Source organism: Rana temporaria, chromosome 1 (genome assembly GCF_905171775.1).
Source record: "Rana temporaria chromosome 1, aRanTem1.1, whole genome shotgun sequence".
Classification (NCBI taxonomy): Eukaryota; Metazoa; Chordata; class Amphibia; order Anura; family Ranidae; genus Rana; species Rana temporaria.
The window spans coordinates 684,785,386-684,809,072 of record NC_053489.1 but is presented as its reverse complement, the minus strand read 5'-3'; the positions used below and the strand labels follow the sequence as shown (position 1 = coordinate 684,809,072).

Genomic DNA, 23,687 nt, shown 5'->3' with positions numbered 1-23,687 from the left:
CTCCAGGTCACTCTCCTGGCATTGGTCATTCTATAGACCTCCAGGTCACTCTCCTGGCATTGGCCATTCTATAGAGCTCCTGGTCACTCTCCTGGCATTGGTTGTTCTATAGACCTCCTGGTCACTATCCTGGCATTGGCCATTTTTATAGACCTCCGGGTCACTGTCCTGGCATTGGTCATTCTATACACCTCCAGGTCTCTCTCCTGGCATTGGTCATTCTATAGACCTTCATTTCACTCTCCTGGCATTGGCCATTTTATAGACCTCCAGGTCACTCTCCTGACATTGGCCATTCTATAGACCTGCATGTCACTATCCTGGCATTGGCCATTTTATAGACTTCCAGGTCACTGTCCTGGCATTGGTCATTCTAAAGACCTCCAGGTCACTCTCCTGGCATTGTCCATTCTTTAGACCTCCTGGTCACTTTCCTGGCATTGGTCATTCTATAGACCTCCTGGTCACTTTCTGGCATTGGTCATTCTATAGACCTCCTGGTCACTCTCCTGGCATTGTCCATTCTATAGACCTCCTGGTCACTTTCCTGGCATTGGTCATTCTATAGACCTCCTGGTCACTCTCCTGGCATTGGCAGTACACGGGTGTCCATATTTATAGAACTTCACCTCCTCTGATGGCTTTTATGACAAATAAAGTGAACATTATCCTGTTCAGTAAAAATGTTTGTGTAACAAAAGCCTGATAGGATGTTGGCACCTCGCCCTGGAATATTAGGCAACGTTCCTTCCTGTACCATATACTATATACTGTCAGAGCGCTCGCTCCTTTCTCACACACGTATCTGAGCTCTGTTCCTCCATCCATTCACTGCCAGGCCGACTTCCCGGAGGACAGACATGATCATCTTCTATTTCTTGGTCCTTGTTGTGGGTGTGATGGGTAAGTCTCCAATATTATGAGATAAAGAGAACCTGATAGGACAGAATTATGGGAGATTCCTTCCATTGCTGACTTGTTTCTGAAGCTGCATCACCCATGGCTGTCATTCCAGCTTCACTGTGAGGATCTGCTGACCTGGAACCAGCATGACCATCCTAGCTGTGGGGTCACCAACCTGTCCCCATTGTGGGTCACAAACCCGTCCTCATTGTGGGTCACCAACCCGTCCCCATTGTGGGTCACAAACCCGTCCTCATTGTGGGTCACAAACCCGTCCCCATTGTGGGTCACAAACCCGTCCTCATTGTGGGTCACTCTGTAGTGAAGAACAAAGACGGCTCTGGGCCGTGTAACCTCTAAAAACAAGTCAGCAGTGTAATATCTTTACTAAGATATTCCTGCCCCTTCTCCCCTCAGATCACCCCAATTCCTGCACCTTCACCTCTCAGATCACCTCAATTCCTGCACCTTCACCCCTCAGATCACCCCAATTCCTGCACCTTCTCCCCTCAGATCACCCCAATTCCTGGACCTTCACCCCTCTGATCACCCCAATTCCTGCACCATCACCCCTCAGATCACCCCAATTCCTGCACCTTCACCTCTCAGATCACCCCAATTCCTGCACCTTCACCTCTCAGATCACCTCAATTCCTGCACCTTCACCCCTCAGATCACCCCAATTCCTGCACCTTCTCCCCTCAGATCACCCCAATTCCTGGACCTTCACCCCTCTGATCACCCCAATTCCTGCACCATCACCCCTCAGATCACCCCAATTCCTGCACCTTCACCCCTCAGATCACCCCAATTCCTGCCCCTTCACCCCTCAAATCACCCCAATTCCTGCACCTTCACCCCTCAGATCACCTCAATTCCTGCACCTTCACACCTCAGATCACCCCAATTCCTGCCCCTTCTCCCCTCAGATCACCCCAATTCCTGCACCTTCACCCCTCAGATCACCTCAATTCCTGCACCTTCACACCTCAGATCACCCCAATTCCTGCACCTTCACCCCTCTGATCACCCCAATTCCTGCACCTTCACCTCTCAGATCACCTCAATTCCTGCACATTCACCCCTTAGATCACCCCAATTCCTGCACCTTCTCCCCTCAGATCACCCCAATTCCTGGACCTTCACCCCTCTGATCACCCCAATTCCTGCCCCTTCACCCCTCAGATAACCCCAATTCCTACACCTTCACCCCTCAGATCACCCCAATTCCTGCACCTTCACCTCTCAGATCACCCCAATTCCTGCACCTTCACCCCTCAGATCACCCCAATTCCTGCACCTTCACCTCTCAGATCACCTCAATTCCTACACCTTCACCCCTCAGATCACCCAAATTCCTGCACCATCACCCCTCAGATCACCCCAATTCCTGCACCTTCACCCCTCAGATCACCCCAATTCCTGCCCCTTCACCCCTCAGATCACCCCAATTCCTGCACCATCACCCCTCAGATCACCCCAATTCCTGCACCTTCACCCCTCAGATCACCCCAATTCCTGCACCATCACCCCTCAGATCACCCCAATTCCTGCACCTTCACCCCTCAGATCACCCCAATTCCTGCACCATCACCCCTCAGATCACCCCAATTCCTGCACCTTCACCCCTCAGATCACCCCAATTCCTGCACCATCACCCCTCAGATCACCCCAATTCCTGCCCCTTCACCCCTCAGATCACCCCAATTCCTGCCCCTTCACCCCTCAGATCACCCCAATTCCTGCACCATCACCCCTCAGATCACCCCAATTCCTGCACCTTCACCCCTTAGATCACCCTAATTCCTGCACCTTCACCCCTCAGATCACCCCAATTCCAGCCCCTTCACCCCTCAGATCACCCCAATTCCTGCACCTTCACCCCTCAGATCACCCCAATTCCTGCACCTTCACGCCTCAGATCACCCCAATTCCTGCACCTTCACCCCTCAGATCACCCCAATTCCTGCACCTTCACCACTCAGATCACCCCAATTCCTGCACCTTCACCCCTCAGATCACCCCAATTCCTGCACCTTCACCCCTCAGATCACCCTAATTCCTGCACCTTCACCCCTCAGATCACCCCAATTCCTGCCACTTCACCCCTCAGACCACCCCAATTCCTGAACCTTCACCCCTCAAAACATTTTTCAGCACTTTTATTCCTATTACAAGGAATGTAAATATCCCTTAATAGGAATAGGGCATGACAGGTCCTCTTTATGGAGAGATCGATAAGTTCCCAGATCTCACCTCTAAGCTAGAATACCTGAGATAAAAAAAAAGACCTAAGGCTCTCCAGCCAAATACACGGCAGTGTTTACAAATGCCGGGGGCAGGACATGACGTCATAACGTCACTCTCAGCCTCCGAGAGTCATAGACTGGTCCCCGGTCAGCTCTCTGGTAAACTTCCACTGCCGACGGGTTCCTTCTCCGGCTCGCCGATCACACCGGAGGACGGCGGGGGGGGGACGTTCCCTCCCGCCGCCTGTTAACACAATCAAGCGGCTGAACAATGCAGGGATTCGTCGGCTGAAAAAGAAGATACCTGAATGATGACTGCAGCACCTCGTTCAGATTTAAGTACTTGAAATCTAGGACGTCATATGAAGTCCACCTAAGGAGAGGTGGTGAGACCCCGATCTCTGTAAAGAGCCGATGACGAGGCTCTTTACCCATGTGATCATCTGTGTCCAATCACAGCTGACCACATGTAAACAAGGACATGTCGGTTGCCTGCTCTTCTCTCCTCACTCCATCAGTGCAGCCCCAACAGTGCCCAGCAGTGATGCCAGTCTATGCCCATCAGTGATGCCTTTCAGGGCCCATCAGTGCCCGCTGATTAGTGCCACCTAGCTGTGCCACCTATCATTGGCCATAAGTGCTGCTTATCAGTGCCCATAAGTGCCACTGCCTCAGTGCCCTTCAGTACCTTCTCATCAGTGCCACATATCAGTGCTTATCAGTGACACCTATCAGTGCCCACCAGTGCCACCTATCAATGCTCATCAGTGCTGCCTATCAGTGCCCATCAGTGCCACCTATCAATGCTCATCAGTGCCACCTATCAGTGCCGCCTTTCAGTGCTCATCAGGGCCACCTATCATTGCCCATCAGTGCTGCCTATCAGTGCCCATCAGAACTACCTGTCTGTACTCATCAGTGCCACCTATCAGTGCTCAGTGTCACCTATAAGTGCTCATCAGTTCCACCTATCAGTGCCGCCTATCGGTGAACATCAGTGCCCATCAGTATCACCTCTCAGTGCTCATAAGTGCCACCTATCACTGCTGTCTCATCAGTGCCACCTATCAGAGCCACATATCAGTGCTTATCAGTACTGAATATCAGTGCCACCTATCAGTGCCCACCAGTGCAAACCATTAATGCTCAACAGTGCCACCTATTAGTGCTCAGTGCCGCCTATCATTGCCCATCAGTTCTGCCTATCAGTGCCCACCAGTGCCAAATATCAATGCTAATCAGTACTGCCTATTAGTGCCATCTATCAGTGCTCAGGGCTCATCAGTGCCGCCTACCAGGGCCCATCAGTGCCGCCTATCAATGCCCATCAGTACCCCCTCATCAGCGCACTTCAGTGAAGTGAAGTTTACTTGTTTACAACATTTTCTGAAACTAACTAACTAACTAACTATGAAACTAACAAAAGATTTTTTATTGTCCCAAATTTACGGTAATTTTTGGTGTTTTTAGCAAATATAAACTCCAGCAGTGGTTAATATCCCACCAAAGGAAAGCTCCATATTAGTGGGGAAAAAAATGACAAAAATGTTCATATGGTTACAGTGTAGCACGACCGCGCAATTGTCATTCAAAGTGCGACAGCGCTGATAGCTGAACATTAGCCTCGGAAGGAAGGGGGTGAAAAGTGGGGCGGAGCCACAGCTGTGTGACCTGAATGCCCCCGCAGGGCAGTGCCTCGGCTCAGGTGCCCCCACAGAAAGCTGTTTGCTCTGGGAGGTGCTCGGCAGGAGGGAGGGGGCGAGGAGCGCAGGTGGGGGACCCGAGAAGAGGAGGATCTGGGCTGGTCTGTGCAAAACCATTACAGAGAGCAGGTAAGTATAACGGGCTAGATCCAGGTAGATCAGCGGATCTTTAGATCCGCTCGATCTACGTGATTTAAGATACCCTGCCGCAAGTTTGAGAGGCAAGTGGCTAATTCACAAACCACTTACCTCTAAACTTGCGGCGGCGTCTCGCAAATCCCCCGGCGGAATTCAAATTCAGCGGCTAGAGGGAGTGTACTATTTAAATCAGGCGCGTCCCCGCGCCGATTTAAATGAGCATGCGCCGTCCGCGAAATTTCCCGGCGTGCATTGCTCCCACTGACGTCACTAGGAGGTCAGTGGTTTCGACGTGAGCGTAACTTGCGACGCGCGGGTTTCTGAATCGGCGTACGCAAACGACGTAAAAAAAAAATTCAAAATCGGCGCGGGAACGACGGCTATACTTAACATTGGCTGCGCCTCATAGAAGCAGGGGTAAGTATACGCCGGGAAAACCGCTACGGAAACGTCGTAACAACACTGCGTCGGGTCCGCGTACGTTCGTGAATTCGCGTATCTCGCTGATTTACATATTATTCAACGTAAATCAGCGGGAACGCCCCCCGCGCCATTTTTAAATTACAAATAAGATCCGACGGTGTAACACAGTGTAACACTGTCGGATCTTAGCCCTATCTATGTGTATGTGATTCTATGAATGAGGCGCATAGATAGGACCGGCCGAACTCAGAGATACGACCAGCCGAACTCAGAGATACGACCAGCCGAACTCAGAGATACGACCAGCCGAACGGCGTATCTCTTTGTGAATCTGGCTCCATATGTTTGTTATTTAAAACAAAAACAACTCTTGTGTTTAATATCACTTTCTCTCTCTCTATGTGATGACGGCACTCCTGCAGGGCCGGGAACCGCACCGCCTTCTATCTGACCGCATGTCACCCTTCTCTCCCCCTCCAGGACCCTCCCTTGAAGATTTCATGTTTTGTCGCCTGGGAAATAGCGGTCCTCATACCTCAGCCTGGGAATACAATAATTACCCCATCCCTGAAGAATATAAGAACAACATTTATTTACGGCTGGGGCTGGGAATGATAGCTTCCTGCCCGATAATCCCAAATCTGAATATTGTGAAAAATTTTCGGGGGCATTACCTGCTGACGTGTATGAGAGAGGCGGACGCCAGGTTCCCGGGATGTGACTTGTACTATTGTCATGCAACAAGGCGTTTCTACATATCGGCCCTCCTTTCCGCTCTTCCAGGTACGTATCTTCATATCTGATGGTAATTCTGCTGATATCTCACCTTCCCTGGTACCCCCTCACCCCCCACCTTCCTCTCTCTCAACCCCCACCTTCCTCTCTCTCACCCCCACCCCCTCTCTCTCACCCCCACCCCCTCTCTCTCACCCCCACCTTCCTCTCTCTCACCCCCACCCCCTCTCTCTCACCCCCACCCCCTCTCTCTCACCCCCACCTTCCTCTCTCTCACCCCCACCCCCTCTCTCTCACCCCCACCTTCCTCTCTCTCACCCCCCACCCTCCTCTCTCTCACCCCCCACCTTCCTCTCTCTCACCCCCACCCCCTCTCTCTCACCCCCACCTTCCTCTCTCTCACCCCCACCTTCCTCTCTCTCACCCCCACCCACTCTCTCTCAGCCCCACCTTCCTCTCTCTCACCCCCACCTTCCTCTCTCTCACCCCCCACCTTCCTCTCTCTCACCCCCACCTTCCTCTCTCTCACCCCCCACCTTCCTCTCTCTCTCACCCCCACCTTCCTCTCTCATCCCCACCCCCTCTCTCTCACCCCCACCTTCCTCTCTCTCACCCCCACCTTTCTCTCTCTCATCCCCACCTTCCTCTCGCTCACCCCCACCCCCCTCCCTCTCACCCCCACCTTCCTCTCTCTCACCCCCACCTTCCTCTCTCTCTCACCCTCACCCTTCTCTCACCCCTCTCTCACCCCCACCCTCTCTCTCTCACCCCCACCTTCCTCTCTCTCACCCCCACCCCCTCCCTCTCACGCCCACCTTCCTCTTTCTTACCCCCACCTTCCTCTCTCTCACCCCCACCTTCCTCTCTCTCACCCCCACCTTCCTCTCTCTCACCCCCACCCCCTCTCTCTCACCCCCACCCACTCTCTCTCACCCCCACCTTCCTCTCTCTCACCCCCACCTTCCTCTCTCTCACCCTCACCCCTCTCTCACCCCCACCCTCTCTCTCTCACCCCCACCTTCCTCTCTCTCACCCCCACCCCCTCTCTCTCACCCCCACCCCCCCTCCCCCCCCCCTCCCCCCCCCCCCCCCCCCCGTCCCCCCCCCCCCCCCCCCCCCCTCCCCCACCCCCCCTCCCCCCCCCCCCCCCCCCCCCCCCCCCTCCCCTCGACAAGTCCCCCCCCCCCCCTCCCCCCTCCCCCCCCCCCTGTCCCCCCCCCTCACCCTCGGCCACCCCCCTCCCCCCCCCCCCCCACCCCCTCCCGCTCCCCCCCCCCACGCCCCCTCCCCCCCCCTCCCCCTCCCCCCCCCCCCCCCCCTCCACCCTCTCCCCCCCCCCCCCCTCCCCCCCCCCCCCACCCCCCCCCACCACCCTCCCCCACCCCCCCCTCCCCCCCCCCTCCCCCCCCCCCCCCCCATCCCCCCTCGCCCCCCCCCCCCCCCCCCCCACTCCCCCCCCCCTCCCCCCCCTCCCCCCCCCCCCCCCTCCCTCCCCCCTCCCCCTCCCCCCCCCTCATCCCTCACCCTTCCTCACCCCCACCTCCAATCTCTCACCCCTCACCCCCTCTCTCTCACCCCCACCACCTCACCTTTCCCCCCCACCCCCTCTCTTTCACCTCTCCCTTACCCCCTCTCTCCCACCCCCACCTCCTTGCTCTCACCCCCTCTCTGTCACCCCACCCTCCTCTCTCTCACCCCCACCCCTCTCTCTCACCCCCCACCCCTACCCTCCTCTTTCTCACTCCGCCCTTTCCCCCTCTCCTCCCTCTCACTCACTCCTCCCCCATCCTACTCTCTCCCCCCCACCCTCCTCTCTCTAACTCTTCCCTCACCCCACCTTCCTCTCTCTCACCCACCACCCCCTCACTCCTCCCTCACCACCACCCCGCCTCTCTCTCTCACCCACCCACCCACCACACCTCACTCTCACTCCTCCCCACTCTCCTCTCTTTCACTCCTCCCCAACCCCACCCTACACTCTCTCACTCCTCCCTCGTCAACACCCTCCTCTCTCACTCCCCACCCTTCTCTCTCTCACTCCTCCCCCAACCCCCTCTCTCTCACTCCTCCCTCACAAACATCCTCCTCTCTCTTACCCAACCCCCCTCTCTCTCACTCCCCCCTCCCCTCTCTCACTCCTCTCTTACCCCCACCCCCTCTATCACCCACCACCCTCTCACTCCTCCCCCACCCCCCTCTCTCTCCTCCCTCACCCCCACCCCACCTCTCTCACCCACCACCCCCTCACTTTCTCACTCCTCCCTCGCCCTCCCCTCTCTCACTCACTCCTCCTCCACCCTCCTCTCTCTCACTCCTTCCTCACCCCCAGCCTCACCTCTATCATCCCCCAACCCCACCCCCTCTCTCTCACCCCACCCTCCTCTCTCTCGTAGGCATGTGCAAAAGGGAAAATTTTGTTTCGTTTCGTTTTAATTCGTTATTTAATTAATTTCGTTAAGTTAGGTTCGTTACATGTGTTAAATTCGTTTTCGGAACTCGTTCGTTTTCGACCGAATTTCGAAAAATCCGAAATTTTTTTTTTTTTTTTCGAATTCCAAATCGAAAACCCGCGGACGAAATTCGATCGTAATTCAAAAAAAATTTTTTTTTCGAATTCCAAATCGAAAACCCGCGGACGAAATTCGATCGGAATTAAAAAAAAAAAAAAATCGAATTCCAAACCGCGGACGAAATTCGATCGGAATTACAAATCGAAAACCCGCGGACGAAATTCGATCGGAATTAGAAAAAAAAAAAAATCGAATTCCGATCGAATTTCGTCCGCGGGTTTTCGATTCGGAATCGAAAACGTTCGTTCGGATTCGGTAAATTCATTAATATTGCAATTCGGGAATTCGTATGCATCCGAATGTCCGAATAATGAAAAATTTGTCCGAATTTCGATTCGGAACGAAACGAAATGCACATGCCTACTCTCTCGCCCCTCTCTCTCACCCCCATCATTCAATCTCTCACTCCTCCCTTACTCACCCTCCACCCCCTCCCTCTCCCCCACCTTCCTCTCTCTCACTCCTCTTACATATTATGAGGAACAAAAAACGTGAGAATAAATTTTTCGTGCAAATTTGCGCCAAAAGTGCATGAACGCATATGCACAAAAATGCGTGCAAATACATACAAAAAAAATCTGAAAAAGTAGATGCTCAGACAGGAGTATATCGGGTGCAAGAGGACTTGACTCTAATTACATAACCTGTAAAGGTTTTTAAAGCGTCCTCTATGGACAGTTCTGGGTAGCGTCACTTTGCGGAGACACAGAATGTTGACATATTTTGTATTTACACCTATCAGCCATAACTTAATGACCCCCCCCCATCTAATATTGGGTAGGTCACCCTTTCGTAACCCGTCAAGGCGTGCACTACACTAGACCTCTGAAGGTAAGATTTGGTATCTACCAAGATACATATAATAAATTCTGCGCTAACCCAATCACTTGATACAAATCATGTGATGTGACCTAAACCTGTATAAGTGATCCAACAATAATGCAGCAATCTTTAACCGCTTTAGCCCCGGACCATTTGGCTGGCCAAAGACCAGGCCACTTTTTGCGATTCGGCACTGTGTCGCTTTAACTGACAATTGCGCGGTCGCGCGACGTGGCTTCCAAACAAAACTGGCGTCCTTTTTTTCCCACAAATAGAGCTTTCTTTTGGTGGCATTTGATCACCTCTGCGGTTTTTATTTTTTGCGCTATAAACAAAAATAGAGCGACAATTTTGAAAAAAAAATGCAATATTTTTACATTTTTGCCATAATAAATATCCCCCAAAAATATAAAAAAAAAAAATGTTTCCCTCAGTTTAGGCCGATACGTATTCTTCTACATATTATTGGTATAAAAAAAAATTGCAATAAGCGTTTATTGATCGGTTTGCGCAAAAGTTATAGCGTCTACAAAATAGGGGATAGTTTCATGGCATTTTTATTAATATTTTTTTTTTTTTACTAGTAATGCCGGCGATCTGCGATTTTTATCGTGACTGCAACATTATGGCGGACACATCGGACACTTTTGACACTATTTTGGGACCATTGTCATTTATACAGCGATCAGTGCTAAAAAAATGCACTGATTACTGTGAAAAATGACACTGGCAGTGAAGGGGTTAACCACTAGGTGGCGCTGTAGGGGTTAAGTCAGTACTAGGGAGTGATTCTTACTGTTAGGGGGCGTGGCTACACGTGACACGTCACTGATGACCTTTCCCGATCACGGGGAACAGTCATCAGTGACAGTGTCACTAGGCAGAATAGGGGAATGCCTTGTTTACAAAGGCACTCCCCTGTTCTGCCGTTGCCGACCGCAATCGCGGGCTGCCCGGGAACATCGAGTTCCCGGGACCCACGGGCACACTCGCGAGGCACGCAGCAGGCGTGCGCACGGCGGCAAATTTAAAGAGACGTACCTGTACGCCACTGTGCCTGCCTGTGCCATTCTGTTGACGTACATCGTCGTGCGGCGGTCGGCAACAGGTTAAAGAATTAAATACTTAATCCATAAACAATACATATAAAACAAAAAAAGATGCGCCAAAAATGTGAATGAATAAGGAATCAATATTATAAATAGATAAACAATTGGTGAAATTCAAGAGTGAATTTTCTGCTAAAAAACAAATTACCGTATATACTCGAGTATAAGCCGAGTTTTTCAACACATTTTATTGTGCTGAAAATGCCCCCCTCGGCTTATATTCGAGTCACCTTTTTGCGCCTGATCTCCTGGACCTTGGCACACATGTAGCCCCACCCTTCCTCTATAAGTGTGCAAAGTTTGTTGTCCGGAGGACCTACGGCCGGGGAGCACCGATTTTTCAAACCCGAGCACCCCTTCTATAGACTCCCATGTTAAATGGTCATTTATCCAGTGATTTTAGGGACCCGGTACTGGCCAGTCGTAGGTCTCCTGCACCCGAAACTTCACCCCACATATAGCCCCATTTCTCCATTATAAATGTGCAAAGTTTGTTGTCTGTGGGACCTATGGCTGGGGAGCAACGATTTTTCAAACCCGGGCACCCCTTCCATAGACTCCCATGTTAAACGGTCATTTATCCTGTGATTTTGGGGACCTGGTACTGGCCGGTCGTAGATCCCCTGCACCCGAAACTTGGCACACATGTAGCCCAATTTCTCTTTACAAATGTGCAACGTTTTTTTGTCTTGGGAAACTATGGCTGGGGAGCACCGATTTTTTAAAAACCGGGCACCCCTTTCATAGACTCCCATGTTAAACGGTCATTTATCTTGTGATTTTGGGGACCTGGTACTGGCCGGTCGTAGATCCCCTGCACCCGAAACTTCACCACACATATAGCCCAATTTCTCTATTATAAGTGTGCAAAGCTTGTTGTCCAGGGGACCTACGGCTGGGGAGCACCGATTTTTCAAACCTGGGCACCCCTTCTATAGACTCCCATGTTAAACAGTCATTTATCCAGTGATTTTGGGGACCCGGTACTGGACGGTCGTAGATGCCCTGCACCCGAAACTTCACCACACATATAGCCCAATTTCTCCATTATAAGTTTGCAAAGCTTGTTGTCTGTGGAACCTACGGCTGGGGAGCACCGATTTTTCAAACCTGGGCACCCCTTCCATAGACTCCCATGTTAAACGGTCATTTATCCAGTGATTTTGGGGACCCGGTATTGGCCGGTCGTAGATCCCCTGCACCCGAAACTTGGCACACTTGTAGCCCCATTTCTCCATTACAAATGTGCAACGTTTGTTGTCTGGGGGACCTACGGCTGGGGAGCACCAATTTTTCAAACCCGGGGCACCCCTTCCATAGACTCCCATGTTAAACGTCAGTCTAGTCATGGGTAGTGTTGAGCGGAATACGCCATATTCGATTTTGCGATATATCACGAATATATAGCCGAATATTCGAGAAATATTTGCTAAAATCGAATATTCGTGATATTTTATCCAAATGGAATTTTTGCGAAATTTCGCTATTGCGAATGCGAAAATAATTGCGAAATTTAGACAAGTGCGGTAGGAGAACTCTGATTGGCTCATGCTGAAATCGAATATTCGTGATATATTATCGAAATTTCGCAAATGCGAATGCGAAAATGATTGCGGAATTTCGACAACTGTGGTAGGAGAACTCTGATTGGCTCCGATGCAAAAGAAGGGCGGAGAAAGTATTCGCTAATATTCTGAAATCGAATATTCGTGATATATTATCCAAATAACAATATTGCGAAATTGCGCTAATGCGGATGCGAAAATAATAGCGAAATTTTAACAACTGTGGTAGGAGAACTCTGATGCAAAAGAAGGGCGGAGAAAATAATCGCGCAATATTCCTATTGCCGAATTTATTGACGAATATTCGCATCGCGAATATTCGGCAATATAAAATGATCGCTTCAGCTACTCGGCCCAAGGTCTCTAATCATACCAGCAATGCTTTAAGACGTCGATGGAGATCACTAGGATGTGATCTGTTTTAAAAATAAAATTGAAAAAATGCGAATATTCGGAATAGCGAATATTGGCCGCGAAATTCGAGATATTCGCGAATACTCGAATATGCCATATTCGAGCCGAATATTCGCAATACGAATATTCGTGAGCAACACTAGTCATGGGCACAGTGAGGCATGGGCACAGTGAGGCATGGGGACAGTGAGGCATGGGCACAGTGAGGCATGCAGATGGACACCCTGGGCTTATACTCAAGCAGCACTGTACCCTTTCTGAATAGCCTGCTGACGTTAAAGCGGTTGTATAGTCATTTTTGGAACTTTTACCTACAGGTAAGCCTATAATAAGGCTCAAGGCTCACACGACCGTTTTTAATGTCATGGGAAAAAAAAAGTTTTTCTCGACGTGGTTCCTCTCAAGCCTGCACACACACGATCGTGATAAAAATAACGCTCGAGCAAAGCGCGGTGACGTACAACACGTACAACGGCACTATAAAGGGGAAGTTCCATTCGAATGGCGCCACCCTTTGGGCTGATTATGCAAATTTCTCCGTCTCATAACTTGCTTCTGAGCATGCACGTTTTTTTCCCTGTCCTTTTTAAGCCTACACACGACCGTTTTTCACGACCAATTAAAAAAATTTAACTTTTCTCGTCATGAAAAACGGTCGTGTGTACGCGGCATAACCTGTAGGTAAATAAAAAATCTCCTAAGCCAGGGTTTGACAAATTTGCTTGGAATCTAGGAGCCAGCTAAAAAAGTTAGGAGCCAAAAGACGCGCCCCGTCCCGCCATACTCGCGCGCAGAAGCGAACGCATACGTGAGTAGCGCCCGCATATGTAAACAGTATTCAAACAACACATGTGAGGTATCGCCGCGACTGGTAGAGCGAGAGCAATAATTCTAGCTCTAGACCTCCTCTGTAACTCAAAACATGCAACCTGTAGAATTTTTTAGCCGTTGCCTATGGAGATTTTAAAGGGTAAAAGTTTGTCGCCATTCCACGAGCGGACGCAATTTTGAAGCGTGACATGTTGGGTATCAATTTACTCGGCGTAACATTATCTTTCACAATATAAAAAAACATTGGGATAACTTTACTGTTGTCTTATTTTTTTATTCAAAAAAGTGTATTTTTTCTCCAAAAAAGTGCACTTGTAAGACCGCTGCGCAAATACGGTGTGACAGAAAGTATTGCAATGACCCCCATTTTATTCTTTAGGGTGTTGGAATAAAAAATATATATAATGTTTGGGTGTTCTAATTGGAGGGAAGGAGATGGCAGTGAAAAATACATTAGAACTGCTGTTTTGTAATGTAACTACTTTTAATGCCAACGGCCACCACAAGATGGCGCCAGATCACTGAAGGAAGCTTAGGCCTGCAGAAGGCCGCAAAGCCGCGGCCTCATTTACCGGCCGGCCTGTGGTCTTCTGCAGTCCTCTTTAAAGTGAAAAGTTTGACCGCCGCTGACCTCTCTTTGTCGTCTGACAGATAAACTCGGATCACAAGACTGGAAGGACAAAGTAACAGATATTTTTGAAGGTAAGTACATTTTATAATCTGTATATTAAAGCAGCTAATAGAAGTACCAGAGCCGGTCTCTGTATTCGCTTCCTGTGATCTCCAACAGAACTCACATCGGGGGAGGGGGAGATCCACACTGTGAGCACGGGGGCTGCATTCTAATACTGGGAGCTTGCTGGTGGACAGGTAGGTGACCAACATTCCATTCCTACCTAATCGACAAGACGGGAGAGGCGGGAGACCAAGCTATGTGGCTTTAGTGTGTTGCAATGACCCCCAAACGAGCTGCTGGAATTTCAGGACCCCCCCCCCCCCCAGCCTTTCAACTGGTAATTTGTTTCAGAGGTGTAATGAGGCAGAGCCGAAGGGGCGGCTGCTCCCAGGTACAAAAGTCTTCTCCCCTAAAAATAGCTGTGATCTACTGGCCCCCCGGTCCAGTATCCTCCTTTCTTGATGACTTCTCTGCCTGGCCAACCGACTTCCTCTCTTCTGAAATCCCCACAAGAATGATCTTGGCGACTTCAACATCCCTACTAATGCTAACGCTTCTGCAAACTTCTCAGTCTAACCTCCTCCTTTGACCTGAAGCAATGGATACATGCTCCCAGGGGCGTTGATAGGTGGCAAGAAGACCAGGGGCTTCAGCCCGAGGCCGGCACTGGGGGGCGGCGGCGGCGTGGCGGTTTTGGATCCGGGATGGTCATGGCGCAGGTTTTTTTGGCTGGGCGGTGGGGGGTAAGCTCACTTGCTGGTTGCTGCCTGGCTTACCATTGCCCATCAATTTTGAACACTAAACTCACCTACCTGACACACTGACTACCTGGCATACATACACCTACCTGACATACATACACCTACCTGACATACACTGACCTACATACACTCACCTTCCTGACATACATACACTCACTACCTGACATACATACACCTACCTGACCTACATACACCTACCTGACCTACATACATCTACCTGACATACACTGACCTACATACACTCACCTACCTGACATACATACACCTACCTGACTTTGCATTTTGCATTTACATTTACTTTGCTGCCTGTTGGACCTAGTTGCCTTTTTACCTTGCTATCACCCGATCGCTCTCCCGATCTATCCGAGAGCCGTCCGCCCGAGCTCCGAGTGGGGATCATCTCAGTGATGTGGCGCGGCGGTATTGTAATTCCCGCCTTCTGGAGCTTGCAGCACCTATGATGGACGTCAAACGTCCCGCGGTCCCGGCATTGGATCAGTGGGATGTCCATCATAGGCATTGTAGGCTCCAGAAGGCGGGACCTGCTATCGCACTCGGCAGGACTCGGCCACAATCGGCGCGGCGGCACTCGGGATCAGAACGGTCCCGGTGCTCGCTGCTCGGGGCTAACAATGGACAGCTAAATGCCCGTGACTCTGGGCTTTACGGGGACCCATTCGGGGCTCCAGCCTCCTATGCCCGGGCCTAACGGCGCCCCTGCATGCTCCTACTCACTTCGAAGGCAATACCCTTGACCTTGTCTTTTTCCACCTATGCACTCCATGCAATCTCTCCAACTATCCTTACCCCTCTCTCTGATCACTACCTTATTAATTTCACTCTCTCCCTTTCCTCCGCCTCCTCTCCCTCCAAACGCCTAACGCTTACTCGTAGAAACCTTCACTATATCAACCCTTCTCTTCTATACTCTGTGACTGACCACCTCTATGACACAATCGCACCCCTGTCCTGCACCGACCTAGCCACTTCTGTCTACAACAAATCACTTCTAGCTTCACTGGACAGACCGGCCCCCCCTCACTATGTGCAGAATAAGGCCCCGTCCCCTTCAACCCTGGCAAACAGATTATACTAGAAGTCTGAAAAAACACAGCCGTGCCCTCGAGTCCCAGGAAGACTTTGTCCGGTATAAATCTGCCCTCCAAAAATACAATTCCAGCCTCCTCACTGCCAAGCAGACCTATTTCATCATCCTCATTAAAAACGTATCATCCCGTCCCCGTCAACTCTTCTCGACCTTCAACTCTCTCCTTCGTCCTCCATTGCCTCCACCCACTAACTCACTCACCGCCCAGGAGATTGCCAATCACTTCAAACAGAAGATTGATACAATTTGCAATGAGATCTCTACTGTTCAGACACCCTTCACACGTCACACCTCATGCCCACAGGTACAGTCATTACTTCCCTCTTTCAACCCCACCGCTATAGACGAGGTCGCTAAATGACTTGCTAACGTCCATCTTACCACCTGCACTCTGGATCCTGTTCCCTTGCAAATGCTACGTTCACCCTCCTGCTCTATTCTACACTCTCTAACCCACATCTTCAATCTCTCTCTCTTCTGGCATCTTCCCTAACTCTTTGAAACATGCACTAGTCAGCCCCATCCTTAAAAAGCCCTCACTGGACCCATCCAATCTTGACAACCTACGCCCCATCTCCTTGCTCCCCTTTTTATCCAAACTCCTTGGACGTCTAGTCTACAACCGAATGAGCATACACCTTGCTGATAATAACCTTCTTCTTCTTTTTTTTTTTTTTTTAATTCTTTATTTTATATCCTTTTCTTTCTCTTCTCAATAGCTCATACAGAAATATGTACAGCATTAAACACTTAAACATTTCATATACAGTTTAAGTTTTAACTAATCCATTGTTCCTCTCACCAGTAACTCCACATTCTTAAATCCCTGTATATTGTGATATTGTGTGGAACCATACCATTGTACTCTCCCCTATACCCCAAACAAAACCATTAAAAAAAAAAAAAAAAAACCTCTTCCATTAATATTCCCACCTCCAAACACGTCCTTATTTACTATCCTCTGGTTCCTCTCTACTGGACCCCCCTACAGTGACCTTTGACCCCTGCAATTCCCCCTTCCGTACTTCTCGCCCGTACCCATCCTGGGTCCCTATCCCTTCCTCATCTCACACTAAATCACACTCCTCCCTTTCCACTTCCTCCCCCCTCCCCCCTTCCACCCAAAAAACAAGAATCCCAAAAAAAAAAAAAAAAAAAAAAAAAAAGTATCTTCCTCCAATAGATCTCTGATGGTGCTCTCTAGTGTCACTAATCTCGTGTCATGTGTCAATTTATTATGTATTGTGTGTGTCCATGTTTACTAATATTATGTCTTTTTTTTCCCCCCCTCCCTTTTCCCTCTTCCCCTTTCTTCTTTATATGTAGTTGTATGTGAAATGGCTGTGAAATCACTGTGTTTAACTGTGTATTTTATGTGTATTGTGTTATACCTTTATATACTAGTGTGCAAAAAAAAAAAAAATTCCTAAAAAAAAATTAACCCCCCCTCATAGGAGGCATGCCACACACTACCCTTGCGAAACCTTCCCTTCCCCATTCCCTTCCCATCTCCTCCCCTAAAACAAAAAAAAAACAAAAACAAAGAAAAAAAATAGGGAAGTGTGATCACGTTGGGCATTTTCCTCCTCGGGCACTGAGATATTAATCATATTACTCTACTTTGTAGTCTCTTATATTCCAGTCCTGCTGGGCACCGCCGGAAAAAAGGAGAGAAACAAATTACCCCTATCATATATACAGTGCCCTCTCTCATATGCCTCTATTTACAAGAGACCAGAATAAGCTCCAGGTGCCAGCATCCAAAACAAAAAAAGAAGGGAATTAGGCCCAAAAAAAAAAGAAAGAGAGCCCTTATAAGGAGAGTTTTATCTCTTCTCTATTGTCCTCCTGTATGTATAAGTTTCTGTAGGTTCCTGGTTCCTTCTTCTCTATTTCTCTTGCCTGGGATATGTTGTTGGTGTCTTCTGGTAGGAGTGTCCTATGTAATACTATGTAGGGTTATATGCCACCTAGGTCTGCCCCTGTTCTCCGTCCGTTTATCCCTACCCACTGCTTATTTAGAACCTCTCTCCATTGCTACTGGTGGTTCCAGCCAGTTGGGGACCTCTATTGGCTCTGAGCAGAAGAATGAAAAAAATGCTGAAAGCTGGGAGGGATCCCTCAGGTTAAAACTCCTTCCTTCTCTCCCCCAACGATATGTGACTCCCTTACTGCGTATATAATCTAGTAAGGGTTTTAACAGACGTCGTCGAGTTTCAGTTTGCCAGCACAGGTCGGGAAATATCTGTATGTCCACACCCTCCCAGACCACTACTCCCTCCTTCCATGCTGCTCTGAGTATCTCTTCCTTTATTCTGTAAAAATGTATCCTGCATAGCACATCCCGGGGGTAGGTCTGGTCTGGGTTCCGTAAAGTAGGGACCTTGTGCACTCTATCCAATTCAAGTGATGTGTCTGGGGGATTTTTTAAAACTTTATTCAAAATAGACATAGCGACTTCTCTTAGTGCCGGCCCCTCAAAGTTCTCGGGTATCCCCTTAATGCGTAAATTGTTCCTTCTGCTCCTGTTGTCAGCCTCTTCTGCATATAGTTGCAGCCTGACCATATGCTGTTGCTGTTTCTCCCGTTTTTCCTCCAAAACTACGAATCTGGAGTCTGCAATACCTTGCTGTTTCTCCAGAACACACAGTTTTTGTTCACCCACCCCCACTTTAGAACGCACTTCTTCAATCTCTTCCCTCAGTGTGCCCGTTATACACATTAACATTTTCTGAATATCTTCTTTAGTTGGGAGAGCCTGAATGAGCCTACTAAGTTGCCTGTTATATGGGGCTAGCTCTTGTTCATTCCCCTGTGTGTCCCGTATGTTATGTGGACATATCTGTATTTCCTCTTCTGACACAGACAAGGCTTCCCTGGCTCTAGACATCTCTCCACCCTTAACCAAGCTCTTTATCTCCATTACTGAAGCGGTTAGTGTCCCTGCTGGAGCCTGTGAGAGTGCCCTGGACAACTTTAATACATCTAGCGTTATGGGGGAAATTAACAGTACCTCTGCAGGGGGTTGCGAGACGCCTCTGGTCTGCTCGTATATCTCCGTTGCCGCCACTGTCAGCTCCAACTCTGGGGTTTGTACAGATCATCCCGTCTGCTCCCGAGCCTCTGCCACTGTTAGGGTCACTGTTGCCGGCCCCACTGGCACTTGCACTGGTGCCTGCAACGGTCCTCTGGTCTGCCCTTGACACCCCGCCGCTGCTGTTACGACTGTAGATGTAATTGATGTCACTGCGGCGGCTGGGAAAGAGCTCTCTGTCAGTGATTCCCTCCTTAGAGCTCTGCTTACTCCGGTGTCTTCCTGCTGTGCTTTGCCCCTTTTCACTGTCATGTAACGTGTGATGTATGAATGGGTGGGCGTATGCAACCCCCCCGGTACTTCTTCCAGTGCTCCTTCCTCGCCGCGACATCCGCTATAAAGAGCTGCTTCCTCGGCTCACTGGGGGGTTCGAATCTGCCGCTCTCCTGTATGGGTGCACCACGGGCTCCGCTAGACTCTCCTTCTCAGCGTGCACTCACTCCGCCATGCCCAAAACACTCCCCCTGGAAACGGAAGTCCAATCATATAATAACATTCTTGACCCCCTTCAGTCTGGATTTCATCCTCAACATTCCACAGACTCTCCTAAAACTAACAAACGATATACTAACGGCCAAAACCAAGGGACACTGTTCTGTGCTCCTACTCCTGGACCTCTCTGCTGCCTTCGATACGGTTGACCACCCCCTCCTCCTCAAAAAACTCCACACCTTTGGTCTCCGTGACTGTACTCTTCGCTGGTACTCTACCTACCGTATTTATCGCGGTATAACGCGCTCTGGCGTATACCGCGCACCCCCAAAGTGGCCCCCAATCCTGTGGGAAAAAAAGATTTTTTGTTGTTTTGTACTTACAGTTTTGATGTCTTGCGCGGCGTCCATCTGCGGCCTCGTCGGGTCCGGCGTCCTTCTGCGGCCTCGTCGGGTGTCCTCTTCGGCGGGTCGGGCGTCCATCTTCGGCGGGTCGGGCGTCCATCTTCGGCGGGTCGGGCGTCCATCTTCGGCGGGTCCGGTGTCCATCTTCGGCGGGTCCGGTGTCCATCTTCGGCGGGTCCGGTGTCCATCTTCGGCGGGTCCGGCATCCTTCGGCGGCGTCCTCCCGCTCGTTTCCCGCCACGACTTTGAATACTGCGCCCGCATATAGCGAGCGCAGTACACTCGTGAATCTTCGGGCAGGCTCGGGCGCCTCTCGCACTGACGTCCTGTACGCTCAGGACGTCAGGACGTCAGTACGAGAGGCGCCGAGACTGGCCGAAGATTCACGAGTGTACTGCGCTCGCTATATGCGGGCGCAGTATTCAAACTCATGGCGGGAAAGCGGGTATCGGCGTATACTGCGCACCCACAATTTTGCCCTGATTTTCAGGGCAAAATAGTGCGCGGTATACGCCGATAAATACGGTACTTATCCAACCGCACCTTCAGCGTTACTTACTTTTTTTTTTTTCTATAAAAATGTTATTAACATCAACATAACATTCTTACAATTATATACTGACGAACATATAACAACACATACATGGTCTCCTTATGGTCCCTTATTTTGGTTAATATATGGTGCCCCTTCTTTCGCTCCCTAAACCCTTCTTTATCTCTTTCTCCCCAATTCACTTAGAGACAGGAGGGCAACCTCCCTGGTATATATACAATTTGATACGACTAGGTCCCTGATATAGATACCAATAGGATGAGTAGGGGAAGGGAGAGATAAGGTATAGGACGGAGAGAGAAAGAGGAAAAAAAACAAAAAAAACCCTCCCCATTTTTAACTGTGACTATATCATCCCCTTCATCAAGGGCACCCAGTGCACTACTTATTTAAATTGGAAATTAGATTTCTAAGTTATGTCTACTACCCTATGGGAAAAAAAAACAAAAAAGAGGGAACAATGACCTCTCCCGCCGAGGGAAGCAATTCTCCCACCCTCCCTTCGTGTTGTATATGTGCATACCCTCCTATTTCTAAGGGGGCAAGACCTGCCCCTGCCCCTGAATAATCCCAAAAAATAAATAAAAAAAAGATTTAACAAAAAGAAAATGACCTCCACCACACACGACCAAAGGAAGCTATCAGACCTTCCCATTATATATATATGTGTACTTAGCCCTCTTAACACTAAAAGAGGGCACCTCCTACCCCTTACCTACCACCCCAAAAAAAAAAAAAAAAAAGGGAGGGAATAGATGGGGGAGAGGGGGAGCAATTAGGGGAGACCTGCCACATCTACACCCTCACACCCACTCCCCCCCCCTCCCTAAACCTCCTCCATCCCTCCCACACCTCCTCCTGTCCCTTCCTGGGGTTGCCATGGAACGCCCACAGCTCCTCCATCCTTCTAATTCTGTCTATTTCACGGAACCATTCCTCTATAGTGGGTACCTCTTTTTTCTTCCAATTCCTAGGAATAAGTATCTTAGCTCCGTTTAATAGATGCGGGACCATAGACCCTCTATATTTTTTCCTGGTCATTTCCGAGTTATGAAATAGACATTCCCAGGGATCTTGTTTCACCTCATATCCACTGATCTCCTTTATCTGTGCCAATACCTCCTTCCAATATTCCTGGATCAGGGGGCATTGCCACCATATGTGGGCGTGAGATCCTTCCATCCCACACTCCCTCCAGCATAGGGGTGATATCCCTCTATCTATCTTGTGCATTTTTGTTGGAACAAAATACCACTTACAAAGAAGCTTATAATTAATTTCCTTAACCTTAGCGTCCATTGACGTGGAGTGAACATATTCAAGTATCTTCCTTTTTTTTTTATACAAATTGTTTGGTTCAATTCTACCTCCCAATTTTCAACTACCTTTAGTGCCTCCAGCTTGCCGTTAGGTGTCAGGATCTTATAAATATTAGAGAGTCCCTGCTTTCCTATTCCTCCCCGGAGGGTGCATTTTTCCCACTGGTTTAAGTCATTTGGGGCTCGTAATGGTTTCGGCAAAGTGTTTATAAAATGTTTAATTTGCCTATATCTCCAAGTGTCTCCTGGGAATACTCCATATCTTTCTCGTAGTTCTAGAAGGGAGCACAGACCTTCGCCTTTCATCAAGTCACCCAGTTTTAATGCTTCCGAAGTTCCCCACCTCTGATATAAACCTCCTTCTCTACTCGGCTTAAAATAATCTGTAGCCGTAAGATGCATCAATGGACTATTGTATAGCTATTCTTCCCTTTTACATATTCTATCGTAAATTTTATATGTTTCTTTTGTAATTGTTGGGACATCTTGGGGCAGTCCCCTATACTTTTTCGGTACCCATATTCTACCACCTAATTTATTAGTACTTAGACTTTCTTCTACTTCTACCCATTTCTTTTTCTCCCTTCCCTCACTCAGGAACCAATCTGTCATCCTCTTCAGTACCGAGGCCTCATAATACCGTTTGAAGTTTGGCAGTAGGAGTCCTTCTTCCTGTCTGGGTCTGTTCAGGGTTTCTACTGCTATACGGGATTTCCTACCCCTCCAAATGAATCCCCCTATTATCCTTCCTAAAATTCTAAAAAAAGCTTCTGGGACTCCTATCGGGAGGGTTTGGAAAATATATAGGGCTTTAGGTAATATCATCATCTTTATTGTATTTACCCTTCCTAACCAGGACACTCTACTTATGCTGTAACCTTTTAACTCTGATCTTATTTTGTTTAATAGGAGTATGTAATTATCCTCCAAATTTCCTCTAGTAACTTTTGCTTCTGTGCCTGTCTAATTTTCTTTCTTTAAATTTTTTCCGCGATCAACCTCCCTCTCATGAATACCTTGTGTGTTTCCCATAGCGTCGAGGGGGCGACGTTTTCTATATAATTTTCCTGAAAGAATAGACACATATCCCTTTCCAGATCATCGGCTATCTTGATGTTATTTAAGAGAGATTCATCTATTTTCCAAATTTTCTGCTCCAGCGGGACCTCCCCAACATCTAGAGCCATCACCACTGGGGCATGATCTGACAATGTTATGGATTTTATATCTACACTTCTCAATCCTTCTAATAACCGATGATCTAGAATGATATGGTCAATTCTTGAGTATGACCTATGTACCGGTGAGAAGTATGTAAAGTCTTTCTCCCTTGGGTGCAGAATTCTCCAGGCTTCTACTAATTGCATTTGATGGAGTTTTTGTTTAATTGCCCTGAGGTATTTTCCCTCTGATCTCATTGACACCGGTTGGGTATCCAAAAAGGGATCAAAGACAAAATTAAAATCTCCTGTAAGGATCATATTACCTTCTCTGAATCTTTCTAATTTATTCAGGATTTTCTTCAGAAATACTGCCGATCTCACATTAGGACAGTACACATTTGCTAATGTATATTTCAAATTAAACATAGAACCTTTTATAAATAAATATCTACCCTCAGGGTCCATTTCTATAGCTTCTGGGGTAAAATGTGTATTTCTATCAAACCCAATTGCGGTACCTTTTGATTTTTTATTCGGGGAGTAACTATGATACCAAGTAGGGAAATCTTTTGATTTTAAACTTGTCTTAGACGTCATTTTTAAATGGGTTTCTTGTAGGAACACTATATTGATTGAGAGTCTCCTCATTTCCTGCAGTATCTGATATCGCTTATTTGGGTTGTTCAGACCCCGTACATTGTACGTGGCAATTTTT

General features: G+C 48.8%; 1 protein-coding gene across 3 annotated transcripts in view; it reads left to right on the top strand.

The window, feature by feature from the left end:
- Nucleotides 1–779: 779 nt before the first annotated feature.
- LOC120924697 overlaps nucleotides 780–23,687 on the top strand; it is a 51,648-nt gene continuing 28,740 nt past the window's right edge. Inside the window, exons 1-3 of one of the 3 annotated variants that reach the window (XM_040335707.1) lie at nucleotides 782–903; nucleotides 5,897–6,199; nucleotides 14,114–14,164. In XM_040335707.1, the coding sequence (XP_040191641.1) occupies nucleotides 861–903; nucleotides 5,897–6,199; nucleotides 14,114–14,164 (397 nt within the window). In that variant the 5' untranslated portion in view covers nucleotides 782–860. Of the gene's footprint in view, nucleotides 904–5,838; nucleotides 6,200–14,113; nucleotides 14,165–23,687 lie in introns of all 3 variants that reach the window. The other 2 variants (XM_040335708.1, XM_040335709.1) reach the window with 2 other exon arrangements.